Source organism: Saccostrea echinata, unplaced genomic scaffold, assembly GCF_033153115.1.
Source record: "Saccostrea echinata isolate AGI-Se365-2 ecotype Australia unplaced genomic scaffold, CSIRO_AGI_Sech_v1 ptg000033l, whole genome shotgun sequence".
NCBI classification, from domain to species: Eukaryota; Metazoa; Mollusca; class Bivalvia; order Ostreida; family Ostreidae; genus Saccostrea; species Saccostrea echinata.
The window spans coordinates 3073486-3089878 of record NW_026889782.1 but is presented as its reverse complement, the minus strand read 5'-3'; the positions used below and the strand labels follow the sequence as shown (position 1 = coordinate 3089878).

At 32.7% G+C, this 16393-nt stretch overlaps 1 protein-coding gene across 1 annotated transcript in view; it reads left to right on the top strand.

Annotated features, from left to right (window-relative positions):
* Window positions 1–6568, top strand: part of LOC133199284 (uncharacterized) — a 48677-nt gene extending 42109 nt beyond the window's left edge. The window contains exons 23-26 of the mRNA XM_061335114.1: window positions 27–146; window positions 1137–1285; window positions 6061–6196; window positions 6357–6568. Of these exons, the coding sequence (XP_061191098.1) occupies window positions 27–146; window positions 1137–1285; window positions 6061–6196; window positions 6357–6446 (495 nt within the window). The 3' untranslated portion in view covers window positions 6447–6568. The remainder of the gene's footprint in view (window positions 1–26; window positions 147–1136; window positions 1286–6060; window positions 6197–6356) is intronic.
* Window positions 6569–16393: the final 9825 nt, after the last annotated feature.

Genomic DNA, 16393 nt, shown 5'->3' with positions numbered 1-16393 from the left:
CTTACTTTATTTTATATCTTTTACAGAGAAAAGCATGGCTACCAGACATAAACAGTTCGAAAACTGTATCCCTATACACTGTACATAGCGAGCATGAACAATTAACCGACGTGAAATGTACCACAATCAGCGTTACACAGAAAATGGTAGGCACATGTAGTTTATGCTGGGTGACAAGTAAAGAAATATTTCCAAAAACAACCATAACTTGATAGCCATCAATCATTGAACAATTGGAATCATTGGAATTGGAAATTAAATGCAAAAAAAGTAAAAATAATGTCAGAAGTTTTAAAGTCATTTGATTTTAATTTGAAGCCACATAAAATGATTATGGCTCGACATTGAAAAAAACCCATTTCAAAATAGAAATTGATCTTTATACAAAGGTAGATCCTAATCGGCAGAAGATACATTATTCCTTTTACATCAAAGATCAGCATGTTTACTGTTATGCGTAAACATTTTGAATCAAAATCTTCAGAATTTTTTGCAATCAAGAATAAATTTTACACAGAACTTTCTAATAACGAGTACAATTATTGTATAGTCACTGGAATACAGTAAAGATGTATAGATGTTTTACAAAAACATCCTTTTCCTCTTTTCCTTTTCCTAATATACGAATATAAACACTATATTATTCAAATTTTCAAAATCACTTTGAAACACAAAGAATTCCTTTATTTATTTGTTTGTTTGTTTGTATGTTGTTTAACGTCCCTCTCGAGAATTTTTCACTCATATGGAGACGCCACCACTTGCCGGTGGAGAGCTGCAAATTTTGTCCTATACTCGACACTTACGGCCATTGAGCAGTGAGGGGTCTTTTTCGTGCCAGTACCTACTGCGTCACGGGACCTCGGCTTATACGGTCTCATCCGAAGGACCGGACTCCACGTCCAAATCCTTTATTTAAGATCAAATTGACTGTTTCAAGTATTGATAAATCAACCGCAAAATTCATTTCTAGTAGTAAAATTCCTTTGCTATTTGAAATGAGATTTGTAAGTCCTTTATACGATTCTTTAACCTTCTAATAATTGTCAGTAAGAATATACAATTTTACAATTTTTGTTTAATAGAAATTAATTTACTTCATGGTACATATGTTTCTTTTTTATCTTTCTCTAAAGGCGAACGTCGAAGAATGTTCAGTGTCAATTATAGAGCCAAAAGAAAGCTCGAAAACTATCGAACATGCCCAGGCAGTAGCGGAGATGATATGTTTGGTGTCCTTTGCTCTTCAAAGTGAAACAGAGGGTCCAATTACAATAATCAGCAGGTATGTTATGTTAAGACAATAATTATTGGAAACTTTTGAATGGACATACATTATGAATTGGTATCGCCAAAAAGAAAAATAGCGAGTTATCTTTTTCTTTTTTGCAATAGATATTTTTAAAAAATAATAACCCCCTAAAATGAAAGAAAAAGGGAGCAAGCTCACATACCCCACTTGCAAAAAATCGTCACATCAAAACTTCTTGCATATAAGGACATTCAAATCTTTGTATGTTATAAATTTAATTGGGCTGAAGTTTCTAGATAAATAATGGAATAAAAATTTCTTGGTAATATACAAATCTATACATTATGTCTTAAATACCTACAAAGTATCAGGAAACTCAGTGCATGAGTTTTCCTGACAAACTGTTATTTAAATTCCTCAGTGATTTTGATTTGTTAATGAGTAAGTCCATGTCCAACACATGACAATTTACACATTTAAATAATTGATGGAAACAAAATTATGATGTAGTCTTATGTATTTGTTTATATACTGTACTTATGAAATTATCTAAGGCAAAGCACCAATTTGAGAGGGGGGGGGGGGGTTGAGAACTATCCAAGATTTTGTGTGTGTTTGTGTTAAATCATTAATATTTTAATCTCAAAATCAATAGGGGTCTTTTAATGTCATAAAATATTTCACATAAAATTTCATTACAAAAGCTGATTTCAGTGGATTTCCTTATTACCTAGCTGGAAAGTTTCTTCAATAATAGGCAAAACTCTTGAGGCAAAAATAGTGGAATCTGAATTTCCTGGTATTACGGACATTTACACACTGCGTACTAAATATCTGCAAAGTTTAAGCAAATTCTGTGCAGCGGTTTAAGAGGAGTTGCGCTGACAAACTGTTCATCTCTATATTCAAGATATGGCCAAAACTGTAAGTTGAAAAGTGCCGAAATTCCCAAAAAAATAAAGAAATTGGAATTTTCTGGTAATATGCACAATCTACACATTGTGTACTAAATATCTGCAGAGTTTGACGAAATTCTGTGCAGCGGTTTAAGAGGAGTTGCGCTGACAAACTGTTCATCTCTATATTCAAGACATGGCCAAAAATTGAAGTTGAAAAGTGCCGAAATTCCTAGAAAAAAATAAAGGAATCGGAATTTCCGGGCAATATGCACATCTACACATTGTTTCCTAAATATCTGCAAAGTTTGACGAAATTCTGTGCAGTGGTTTATGAGCAGTTGCGCTGACAAAAAAAAAAAAAAAAAAAAAAAAAAAACAGGACTGACTGACTGACACACTGACTGACGGACGGGTCAAAACATTATACATCACGCAACTTGTTGCGTGGGGTATAAATATCGAGTTTCTAGAAAGTAGGTTCTGCGTTTGGTCAAACAGAATCTAGAGATATTCAATAATATATAGTACGTCAGATACCGAAATAACTGCTGGGTCATTCTGTCATCACAGAATATAATATGAATGTCATATTGACCATTAGGAACGTTGGACTGACCTGGTTATAAGTGCGTATATTGATTATGCTAGTGGTCGTAATATTTCAGTTTTACATTTAAAAAAGGGGAAACCGCCTATTTCCTTAATAATATGACTGATTTTTCAAAAAGAATACTGGAATTTTTTCTCTTTCTCATAATTGACAATGTATTAAAATAGAAAGACAAGGCTAGAATCTTTATTTTAACAGCCTTTTCCCGACTGTAGTTGTGCACATTAAGAATAAGTTTTGTAGAAAAATAAGATATACAAAATTAATCTTTCAACGCCATAACAAACACTTGAAAAACCTGTAATCACCATTTATTTACTAGATCTTGAAAATAATACATTAATGTAAAATATTAGTGTTATTTTTATTATAAGTGATAAAAAAGTCCTGTGTGGTGTATTTTGTGCTTTATATAACACACTACAACAATTGTCTATGGATATTAATATTATTTTTATTATTAGTGACGGGACAGTCCTATGTGGTGTATTTTGTGCTGAATAAAACACATCACAACAGGTTATGGATAATAATATCATCTATACTTATAAATTAATAAATTTTGCAAATAAACTCCGAAACGGATGCACCAGAGTTTTTACTTACTCCTTTAAGAATACACTAGATACAATATGATGTCCGTAAACTATATTTAGATTTAACTCGCAATGTAAGTATCGTACATTAAATTAAAAGTCTACTTCTATTTTCTATAAACAGCCATGAAATAGCAAAAACGTGAGTACGGTGGCGGTTCCGGTTGGCGGATCTAAGTTTCTGGCAATTTTCAATGAAACTGACAACAAGCAATCGTTTATTTATTTCATAAAACGTCATCACTGAATTATTCAATCAAAACTTGATTTAAATGAGATAAAAGAAATAAGTTGTGATAACCGATTAAAAAGGGAAATGTGCAAATTATTTTTGTCATTCACCGATCTCAATATTGACGGAAGCTTCTAGAACATCATATAGCATCTAGCACGATGTTAAAAAGAAAAACGAGACGATTATAGCTGCAGGAACGTAAAAAAAGCTTATGTGTGAATAGTCATTGAAATAATGGTAAATCATTGATAACACTATAAGTTGTGAATATATTTATATATTGAAAGACTATTACATATATGTAGATTTTCCTATAAATTTATCGGTAAAATGTGTAAATATTCCTCACTGAGAGCATCGTGCCAACAAACCCCAGTACAATTTCTACTTCGTAATAAAATTGCTTACATGAAAAGAGAAAATTAATGAATAAGATATTCCTCATAAAAAATTAAAGCTGTAAATTTTTGTGCTTTAATCAATACATTTCAGTTTTTTTCTGAATACAGTCTTTTGTATCAAATACTCGGCCTATTCATAGGGCGTTAAAAGCTCATTTTTACACAGGTACTTGTATGGCATGTCAAACGTTGCAATATTTGATCTTTTCCATTTGTATTGTATAATTTTTATTTGTATTGTTTAATTTTTCATTTGTATTGCATAATTTTACATTTGTATTGTATAATTTTTCATTTTTATTGTATAATCTTTATTTGTATTCTATAATTTCCCATTTGGATTCTATAATTTTCCATTTGAATTGTATAATATTTATTTGTATTCTATATTTTCCATTTGTATTGTAAAAAAATAAATCATTTGTATTGTATAATTTTTTATTTGTATTCTATATTTTCCATTTGCATTGTATAATTTCTTATTTGTATTGTATAATTTCTTATTTGTATGTGATAATTTTTCATTTGTATTGTATCCGCGGATTGTTTATTTATTTCGTTACGAATGACTTCATTGGTCATTAGTCTGTATAAAGTGTTCAAAATGAGCGAGATGTTTCAAGTGCCCAACACAAACTTAGTCTGGTACCCTTCCACATTCCAACAATTCCGTTCGCGCACTCTCTATAAATACAAACTGAGCTCCTCTATTTGCATGCATGCTAAGGGACGACCATTTGATTCTTCCGGGGGGGGGGGGGGCCTTTTGTCGAATCCGATTATTTATTTTCATTCTCTCGCAGGAGAGAATGTTTATTTCCAATATGACCAGAGACAAGGAGAAAAAGGAAAAGGAGAAAATCTGCCCAAACCCGAAAACTCAATTTCCTAGGGGTGGGGGTAGGTACCACCACTCAAGGTAAATTTATATATTTTCTCGGTCAACATTTCTAAGGACATATTCTTTATTTGCCATCTGCCAGCGCTTCCTTTTTAGAATCCAATGATAAATACATATGAGCCCGGTTTGCTTTGAGCACCCGGAACATCTCGATCGTTTTCAACCCGATACAGGCTAAAACTTGACCAATGAAATCCTTCGTAACGAAACAAATAAACAATCCGCGGATACAATACAAATGAAATATTATCGCATACAAATAGGAAATTATACAATGCAAATGGAAAATTATAGAATACAAATGGAAAATTATAGAATGCAAATGGAAAATTGTAGAATACAAATGGAAAATTATACAATACAAATAAAAATTATACAATACAAATAAAAATTATACAATACAAATGAAAAATTATACAATACAAATAGAAAATCATAGAATACAAATAAAAATTATACAATACAAATGGAAAATTATACAATACAAATAGAAAATTATAGAATACAAATAAAAATTATACAATACAAATGGAAAATTTTACAATGCAAATGGAAAAGATCAAATATTGCAACTTTTGATATGCCATATACTTGCGCCTTGGTTTATATATATGTATGTACCTTATTGATATGTAAAAAAGGTAAAGTACATTTTTTTTTTTACATATCAATAAGGTACATACATATTTATAAACCAAGACCCAAGTACCTGTGAATTCCCCCCCCCCCCCCCAAAAAAAAAAAAACCAAACAATCAATTTATCAGTAAAATGTGCATATTCGCTGCTTTTATCCTTGACGGAAATGAAATAAGAGCATCTGAAGTACAATGTCCATAACATAGTATAACAGGTTTCACAATAAACATCAATTATTGAAATTAATTTTTTTCAATTTTTAACAAAAAAAAGGGGGGGGGGTTGTTGGAGACGCGCATGCGGGATTTTGAACAAAGTATTTTTTCCTGCTATAAGCCTGTAGGCTGTCAGTAGAAACTACAATATATTTTCTGTCGGTAGTGGTATAAATTCAATTCCCCACGCTTGCGCGGGATTTCATCTAGTTTTTATTATCAGTGACAGAGCAGTGCTTTGTGGTGTAGTTTGTGCTGTATATAACACGCTACAACAGTTGTCTATGGATACTGATATTATTTTTATTATCAGTGACGGAGCAGTCCTATGTGGTGTATTTTGTGCTGTATATAACACACTACAACAGTTGTCTATGGACGGCGAGTTGGACATTTTCTCTACTGTCCGTCAGTTACAGATAAGACGTCCAGAACTCTGCTCCTCAATGGTAATTTCTGTATCATAAACATTGATTTTTTCGATAAATGATAATATTTTTTTAGTTCAATCTTTCGTGGGAACAGTGTTTCCTTAATTAGCATGTGGTATCTACTGAGTTCATTTCAAAATTATGGTAGGAATACGCTTCCATTGAATTTTAATTTTAGGATGAATACAGAATGGTTTACGATGTTCTGTTGAACTACATCCGGACACAAGGAGACACATCAGAGGAAAATGTTTACTACAACCAATAAATAGGATAATCTTATGGTACAATAGACTACTGTAGGCACAGCATTAGAGGAAGCAAAATCAGAACTATGAACATTTTATCTGCTTTTTCTATAATAAGAATAAATGATTGAATCCCTTTAGGTATGAATTAATAAAAAAATATGGACGAGGGAGTATTCTGATCATATCTTTTTTCAAAAGAGCTTCGATCGAGGTCTGTGAAAGTTTTGACACAGAGACAATTATATGTATTTGTGGTTTATGAATTTGTGCGAGCGACTGACCTGTCAATAAAATCAATAGCATTTTAAAAATATTTTCTATCCTGATTGAATGGTAAGGTATTGATTTCATACTGTCATACATTTTTACTTGTTTTGTTAGTTCACAGAAAGATATTACATTAAATACTGTGAATTAAATAATAAAATTTACAAAGAAAATCGTATTTACATGTGTAATAGATGATCTTCGTACCCTATTACATGTATCTGTATAATTTATTTAATTTTATATACATGTATTAAGAACCCATCTTTTATTTTCCATGGTTATTAATTGTCTTATATTTACATTTCCAAATATTTTTCCTTAAGATTCTTTGCAAAGTAGAAAAAGTTCACGTTCTCATGATCTACCATGGGATGAATAGGGAAATTTCCATTGTGAGGTAATTGAAGTAAAAAAAAATGTGTAAAACTTTTTTTTTCAAAAATGATCCTTGAATGACAGAGATATGTGGCAAGTCATAAAAAGAAAACATAAATATAAGATATGAATTTAATTTTTGATAGTTCATGAGGTACATGAACTACAACGCTTCACGCCTGCATATTTATCATGAAGCACCAACGCGCTTCATGAAATACACCGGCGTGAAGCGTCGTAGTTCATGTCCTCAGGAATTCTAAAAAAAAATAAATAGATTCCTACCTTAAATTTTCAACAAATTGCCAGAAAAGGTTTTATGACGCAAACAACAAATTCTGTTTAAAACAATCTCTCATAGGCTAGATGGAAACTTTGTTCAGTGTGTGAACCATTTTGGTTTTATAGTTATACGGTACTTATAATTCACCCCCCAAAAAAAATACAGGAATGTTTGGCTGCTAACCAGAATTATTGTACACTCAATCGGATACTCCGCACGCTGTGTATATATGAAATCGTCTGAGGTGGTCCGTGTGTGTAGGATAGCGAGAAAATAAGACTATAGGTTTATGTGTTTATACCGCATTACACAGAAGAGCACTCATAGGAAGTTAGTTACGCAACACTATGACGGCAAGTTGACCCCGTCTTTGACACACGTTTGAGCAATTTAACACAACCAATTGAAATATTTTTAAGAAATAAGGAAATCTATAATCCATCATCCTCTTTTCAAAATTAACAAATTGCATAAGAAAAAAGATTTATATTTACATGTAGATAATTAAATGAATTATTAATTAAAAATAAAACGTGAAAAGTCAATTAGAGAAAGACCTAAAGGTTTAAGATTAAGCTGTAATTTCTAAAAAAAAAAAAAAAAAAAAAGTAATTAAATACAGGTTTACTACTAAATTTTTAGCAGTTTCTGCCTATTTTCTGTCAGGTCGGGTAAGTATACATTTCAAAGGACGGAGAATTAAATTAGCGATTTACTTGATTTAGTCTTAGGCACTGAATAGCATACACATCCAAATGCCATACGTTTACAGCAAAATGCTTTAATACAGAAGTACTGATACGACGTGAAAATATAAAAAAAAATGATTCCAGGAGGTATTTTATAATTTTTCTTAAAATTAAAAATGACTTCAAATTGTACAAAATTTAAATGTAACGTCAGGCGGATCGATACGCTTTTAACTTAGTTTTTATCGTTTTTAACTTGGTTATGCCCTTGCAATATTGGAATTTATAGATGACCTCAACACTGCAGGTGAATTTGCTAAAATTACATGATTGCCGCATCACGTGACAAGTCTAAATAAGAAATCTAATCGTCCTCAACATGTAGAACTTTTCAACCACATTACATTTGTCCGATAATAGTAAAGTCGTAGAAAGAAGCGTCCATCCTTGTAAAGAATATTTGCTATCTAAAAAAATAATTTGCCGATATTTCCATTTGGCACCTTAACTGTACTGCGTTATCAAAGAAACTGCATAATTATAAAGAACGACTCAATCTATCAGACTATGTGAAATACATTTCAGCAGGAAACATTTTGCAGACCCAGGATGCGACATCTCTCGGGCAAATGTTTTCATTATCATCTTATGCATGTAGCACTCCATGTCTTTATGTCTATTACATGTATCGTTAGCAATTCATGTCTTTACTCGTAAACACCAAATTGTCAAACTGTTTTTAAAAAGCAGCTACGCTTCTAAGAAGGGTGTTAATTACATATCCTCTTCCAGTGGAATATTTGTATTCATATTGCTTATAAAAGTATCCAGAAAAGACTAGTAAAACTACAGTTAAATTAGTTAATAATCAGAAATTATATAAAATAAATTTCACAAATGCTTTTCATGTGTATATTTATTAATTCATGTACATTTAAAAAATTTTAAAGAGTCTTAAACATCTTAGAGAATTCCAAAAATGTTTTTGTTTATGATTATTTATGTCAGTTAAAAGTCACATACATTCATCAGTGTGCTGTTGTTACACTAAAATTAATAGTCATTTGAAAAAATATTTGTGCCTCACTATAATTTTTTAAATTATTTTTTAACCCCCCCCCCCAAAAAAAAAACGGTAGGATGATAAAAAAAAGCATAGAAGACTTTTTCAATAAGAATTTACCAATAAATTCCCCTTAAAAATTATCTTTCATATGTTCAAGCAATGATCAGCTGTGTATTTAACAATCTCACCCCACCCGCACTCAATGCACTTGTTTAATCGGCATTTTACTTACTTGCTGAAGTTGTCTGGTAAATTTTAATTTTTGTATAAAGCTGTCAGAATTTCTCTATTACACACAGACACACAAATAAAGTAGATCAGTTGACCAGAGAGGTGTACTGTATTATGCAGTTTGAAGTCATTTCAGAGCACAGGTGTCATGTTCAATAGAGCGTAACTAATCTCTATCAATCGTTTCCTGATAGTGAAATGCACGGATAATCAAGCCAAATAATGTACGTTGTTTTCACAAGGGTACCATTTAGGGCTTCTACATGGACATTTTAAAGGTGTAAAGATATCGTAGATTTGTATAAGGTAATATATGTACACAGTGAACATTCTAAGTAATAATGAATGAATATCATAAAGTACAAAATTTAGCTTTAAAGATATACACGCTATAACTTGCGTCAGTTAAAAATAAAGTTGGAAATTTATTTATTTTGTTTACCAAATAAAGTTACGAAAATATTGTAAATTACACAACTGGAAATGAACGCATTATAAAGATCTCAAATTATAATTATGTTCCCCAAACGAAGTTTGGGAACATATTGTTTTTACTCTGTTTCTTATTATTAAGGTCTTCCGTCTCCAACGGAAGACCTTATTGTTTTCGTTCGGTTTCTTTTTCCCTATTATTAAGGTCTTCCGTCTCCAACGGAAGACCTTATTGTTTTCGTTCGGTTTCTTTTCCCCTATTATTATTCTTTTTTTTTCTTACTGATTTTGTGCACGCGAGTTCTCGGAAATGGCTCAGTCGATTTTCACCAAACTTTCAGATCTGATAGATATTCATCTGAACCTTGTGGGAAATTTTCGTCGTTGATGTCGTCACTTCCGGTCGTGAGATATGGACGATTTTATGATTTTCAAAGGGTCGGCTTGTCCTGGAAACTCCTCCAAAAGGACTTAAGATATTGAATCAAGATTTTCAGTGAATGTTGAGGAAGGTTTGTAGATGTGCAGATGGGTGTCCAAATCTTTCTAGCTCAAAAGGCTCCGAAGCTCGGTAGGGCTCGAAAAAATGTCTCGGAAACATCTCACAAAATTTGACACGTTTTGTCTCATATCTTCGTATCTTTTAATATTTTGTTAAAACATATAGAAGAAAAGTTGTGCAGAATAATAAGAGCTTTCATTTGATATCAAGAAAAAGGGGCTGACTTCCTAAATAAGGGGTTTAGAGGGGCCAAAAGCCTTTCATCCATAACTCTTTAACTGTCAATATTTTGTTATCATTTATTGAAGCAAAAATGTTTATCTAAACAATTTGCAACTATATATAATAAAATTAAAATCATATATTGCGTAATAAGGGGCCAAAAGTGGCCAGAATGCTAAATCTTTGACGCTTTATATCTCGACAAGGAGAAATATTTTGATTAGGAATATTGAACAAAAGATGTTCAGAATCATGTTCTAAACTATATGCATACTTTCAATTTTTCCAAAGCGGCCCCATTAAGGATTTGAAGGGCTGGCCCCTAAATATTTCTATTCTACATATCTCGAAAACGAAAAGGAACTTCTGAACAATTGTTAAACAGAAATGTTTTAAATCACAAGACCTTTCAATTGATATGAAGAAAAAGGGGCTGACCCCTCAAATTAGGGGCTCAGAGGGGCCAAAAGTCTTTCATCTATAACTCTTTAACTATCAATATTTTGTTATCAATTACCGAAGCAAAAATGTTCATCTTCGTGATTTGCAACTATATATTATGAAATGAAGATTATATATTGCATAATAAGGGACCAAAAGGGACCAGAATGCTAAATCTTTGACACGTTATATCTCGACATGGAGAAATATTTTGATAAGCAATATCGAACAAAAGATGTTCAGAATCATGTTCTAAACTATATGCATTCTTATAAATTTTGCAAAGCGGCCCCATTGAGGACTTGAAGGATTGGCCTTTAAATATTTCTATTCTTCATATCTTGAAAACGAAAAGAACCTTCTGAAGAATTTTTAAACGAAAATGTTTAAAATCACAAGACCTTTCAATTGATATGATGAAAAAGGGACTGACCCCTCAAATTAGAGACTCAGAGGGGCCAAAAGTCTTTCATCTATAACTCTTTAACTATCAGTATTTGGTTATGAATTACTGAAGCAAAAATTTTTATCTTCACGATTTGCAACTATATATTATGAAATTAAGATCATATATTGCGTAATAAGGGACCAAAATGGGCCAGAATGCTAAATCTTTGACACGTTATATTTCGACAAGGAGAAATGTTTTGATAACAATATTGAACAAAAGATGTTCAGAATAGTGTTCTGAACTTTATGCATTCTTTCAATATTTGCAAAACGGCCCCATGAAGGACTTGAAGGGGTTGACCCCTAAATATTTTTATTCCATCTATCTCGAAAACGAAAAGAAACTTCTGATTAGTTGTTGAACAAAAAATGTTTAAAATCAGAAGACCTTTCAATTGATATGAAGAAAAAGGGGCTGACCCCTCAGATTAGGGGCTCAGAGGGGCCAAAATCTTTCATTTATAACTCTTTTATTATGAATGTTTTCTTATCAATCACTGAAGCAAAAATGTATAAATTAACAATTTGCAAATATATATTATGAAATTTAGATCATATATTGCGTAATAAGAGGCCAAAGGGGCCAGAATACTTAATCTTTGACGCTTCATATCTCGACAAGGGGAAATAATTTGTAAGCAATATTGAACAAAAGATCGTCAGAATAATGTTCTGAACAATATGCAGCCTTTCAATTTTTTTTGTAAAACAACACCATTAAGGACTTGAAGGGCTGGCGCCTAAATATGTCCATTCAGCATATCTCCACAACGAAAAGTTATTTCTAAAGAGTCGTTGAATAAAAAGTCTTCAAAATCATAAGTTATTTGATATCAAGAAAAGGGGACCGACTCCTTAAATTAAGGACTCAGAGGGGCCAAAACTCTTTCATCTCTCTTTGATGATATTATATAAATCAAAGAATGAAATCTAATGAGGGAAGACTTTACATCATTATCTTTTAACGAATATCTTAAATTGGTCAAAATCACATCACATCTTATCGTAAAATCGGACGGAAGACCTACTCGTTGCTCGCAACGAGATCTCATCTATTATTCTTACCGATTTTGTGCACGCGAGTTCTCGGTAACGTCTCGGCCGATTTTCATGAAACTCTCAGATCTGATAGGTATTGATCTGAACCTTATTGGAAAATTTTTTCGTTGATGACGTCACTTTCCATCTCGAGATATTCAGGATTTTCTGATTTTCAGAGGGTCGACCTGTCCTGGAAACTCCTCCGAAACGACTTAAGATATTGAGTCAAGATTTTCAGTGAAGGTAGGGGAAGGTTTGTAGATTTGCAGGCAGGTGTCCAAATCTCTCTAGCGCAAAAGGCGCCGAAGCTCGGTAGGGCTCAAGAGATGTCTCAGAAACATCTCACAAAATTTTACACCTTTTCTTTCATATCTTCATACATGTTAAGAATTTGTTAAAACATATAGAAGAAAAGTTGTGCAGAATGATGCGACCTTTTATTTGATATCAAGAAAAAGGGGCTGACCCCTTCAAATTAGGGGCTCAGAGGGGCCAAAATCTTTCATCTTTAGCTCTGTAATGATGAATAATTTGTAATACATTACTGAAGCAAAGATGCTTATCTTAACGGTTTACAACAATATATGATAAGATACTGATCATGTATTACGTAATAAGGGGTCACAAGGGGCCAGAATGCTAAATCTTTGAGGCTTTATATCTCGAAAAGGGGGAATATTTTGATAAGCAATGCTGAACAAAAGATGGTCAGAATAATGTTCTAAACAATATGCACCCTTTCAATTTTTGTCAAACGGCCCCATTAAGGACTTGGAGGGGCAGCCCCTAAATATTTCCATTCAGCATATCTCCACAACGAAAAGAAATCTCTGAATACTTGTTGAACAAAAAGTCTTCAAAATCACAAACCTTTCATTCGATATCAAGAAAAAAGGGCTGACCCTTCAAATTAGGGGCTCAGAGGGGCCAAAAGTCTTTCATCTCTAACTCTTTAACGATCAATAATTTGTAATACATTACTGAAGCAAAGATGCTTATCTTAACGATTTACAACAATATATGATAAGATTCTAATCATATGTTACGTAATAAGGGGTTACAAGGGGCCAGAACGTTAAATCTTTGAGGCTTTATATCTCGAAAAGGTGTAATATTTTAATGAGCAATGCTGAACAAAAGATAGTCAGAATAATGTTCTAAACAATATGCAACCTTTCAATTTTTGTCAATCGGCCCCATTAAGGACATAGATGGGTGGCCCCTAAATATTTCAATTCAGCATATCTCAACAACGAAAAGAAATCTCTGAATAGTTGTTGAACATAAAGTCTTCAAAATTTCATGAACTTTCATTTGATATCAAGAAAAAGGGGCTGACCCTTCAAATTAGGGGCTCAGAGGGGCCAAAAGTCTTTCATACTTAGCTCTTTAATGATGAATAATTTGTAATACATTACTGAAGCAAAGATGCTTATCTTAACGATTTACAACCATATATGATAAGATTCTGATCATATGTTACGTAATAAGGGGTCACAAGGGACCAGAATGCTAAATCTTTGAGGCTTTATATCTCGAAAAGGGGGTATATTTTGATAACAATACTGAACAAGAGATGGTCAGAGTAATGTTCTAAATAATATGCACCGTTTCAATTTTAGTCAAACGGCCCCATTAAGGACTTGGAGGGTTGGCCCCTAAATATTTCCATTCAGCATATCTCCACAACGAAAAGAAATCTCTGAATAGTTGTTGAACAAAAACTCTTCAAAATCAGAAAACCTTTCATTTGATATCAAAAAGAGGGGGCTGACCTTTCAAATTAGTGGCTCAGAGGGGCCAAAGGTCTTTCATCTATAACTCTTAAACGATCAATAATTTGTAACACATTACTGAAGCAAAGATGTTTATCTTAACGATTTACAACCATATATGATAAGATTCTGATCATATGTTACGTAATAAGGGATCACAAGGGGCCAGAATGCTAAATCTTTGACACTTTATATCTCGAAAAGGGGAAATATTTTGATAAGCAATACTGAACAAGAGATGGTCAGAGTAATGTTCTAAACAATATGCACCCTTTCAATTTTTGTCAAACGGCCCCATTAAGGACTTGGAGGGTTGGCCCCTAAATAGTTCCATTCAGCATATCTCCACAACGAAAAGAAATCTCTGAATAGTTGTTGAACAAAAACTCTTCAAAATCACAAAACCTTTCATTTGATATCAAAAAGAGGGGGCTGACCCTTCAAATTAGGGGCTTATAGGGGACAAAAGTCTTTCATCTATAACTCTTTAACGATCAATAAGCTGTAACACATTACTGAAGCAAAGATGTTTACAACCATATATGATAAGATTATGATCATTCTACGTAATAAGGGGTCACAAGGGGCCAGAATGTTAAATCTTTGACGCTTTATATCTCGAAAAGGGGGAATATTTTGATATGCAATGCTGAACAAAAGATGGTCAGAATAATGTTCTAAACAATATGCACCCTTTCAATTTTTGTCAAAGGGCCCCATTAAGGACTTGGAGGGTTGACCCCTAAATATTTCCATTCAGCATATCTCCACAACAAAAGGGAATCTCTTAATATTTCTTGAACAAAACGTTTTCAAAATCACAAGACCTTTCAACTGATATCAAGAAAAAGGGGCTGACCCCTGAAACTAGGGGCTCAGAGGGGCCAAAAGCATGTCATCTATAGCTCTTTGATAATGTTATATAAATTAAAAGAATGAAATCTAATTAGGGAAATCTATATATTATTATCTTTTAACAAAGATCATAGTCAAAATCACATCTCATCTTATCGAAAAATCGGACGGAAGACCTACTCGTTGCTCGCAACGAGATCTCATCTAGTTATTAAGGTCTTCCGTTCCAGACGGAAGACCTTATAGTGATTGTACTGTTTATTATTATTATTATTATTATTTTTTTCCCCTTTTTTTGTCGGCAGGATTTCTCAGAGATGACTGGATGGATTTTCCTGAAATTTTCAGGGTTGATAGAGAATTAAAATACCCCGAGGTTTTTTTTTCATTTTTTCAAAATTCACTTCCGGTCGTCAGATATGTCCGATTTCCGTTTTTTTCAAAAATATTTTTTCCGAGTGAGATCTCAGAAACGGTAAGAGATTAAGACACCAAACTTATACGAGTAATAGATCATGAGGAGTAGGCGAGCCCATTTGGGTTAAGCATGTCAGCCGTCACTTCCGGTCGTCACAGGAAGTGATCAAAGAAATCGAAAATTTCAACTTTTCTTTTTTGAATTTTTTTTTGCATCACATTATTGCATCTTTTGTGTAGTTTCGAAATATGTCAGTTCCACCGGAAACAAAAACGACAACTTCCGGTTAGAAGAGGAAAACTACATAATTTGAGTAATTTACTTTCCCTTAAATATCTTTTATAGATAAAGTATTTGAAATGATTTTTAGATATGTTATTCAGACTGCAAATGTCTAGAGTAACGTCAAAAATCTTAGTAAAATTCACTTCCGGTCGCGTGTTTTTCCTGTCCTCAAAATGAAAAGTTGTCTCAGCGAGATCTCGGAAACGGCATGAGATTAAGACACCAAACTTAAATGAGTAATAGACCTTGAGGAGTAGGCAAAACACATAGGGTTAGACGCGTCAGCCGTCACTTCCGGTCGTCACAGGAAGTGATCAAAGAAATCGAAAATTTCAACTTTTCTTTTTTGAATTTTTTTTGCATCACATTCTTGCATCTTATGTGTAGTTTCGAAATATGTCAGTCCCACCGGAAACAAAAACGACAACTTCCGGTTAGAAGAGGAAAACTACATAATTTGAGTAATTTACTTTCCCTTAAATATCTTTTATAGATAAAGTATTTGAAAAGATTTTTAGATATGTTATTTAGACTGCAAATGTCTAGAGTAACGTCAAAAATCTTAGTAAAATTCACTTCCGGTCGCGTGTTTTTCCTGTCCTCAAAATGAAAAGTTATCTTAGCGAGAT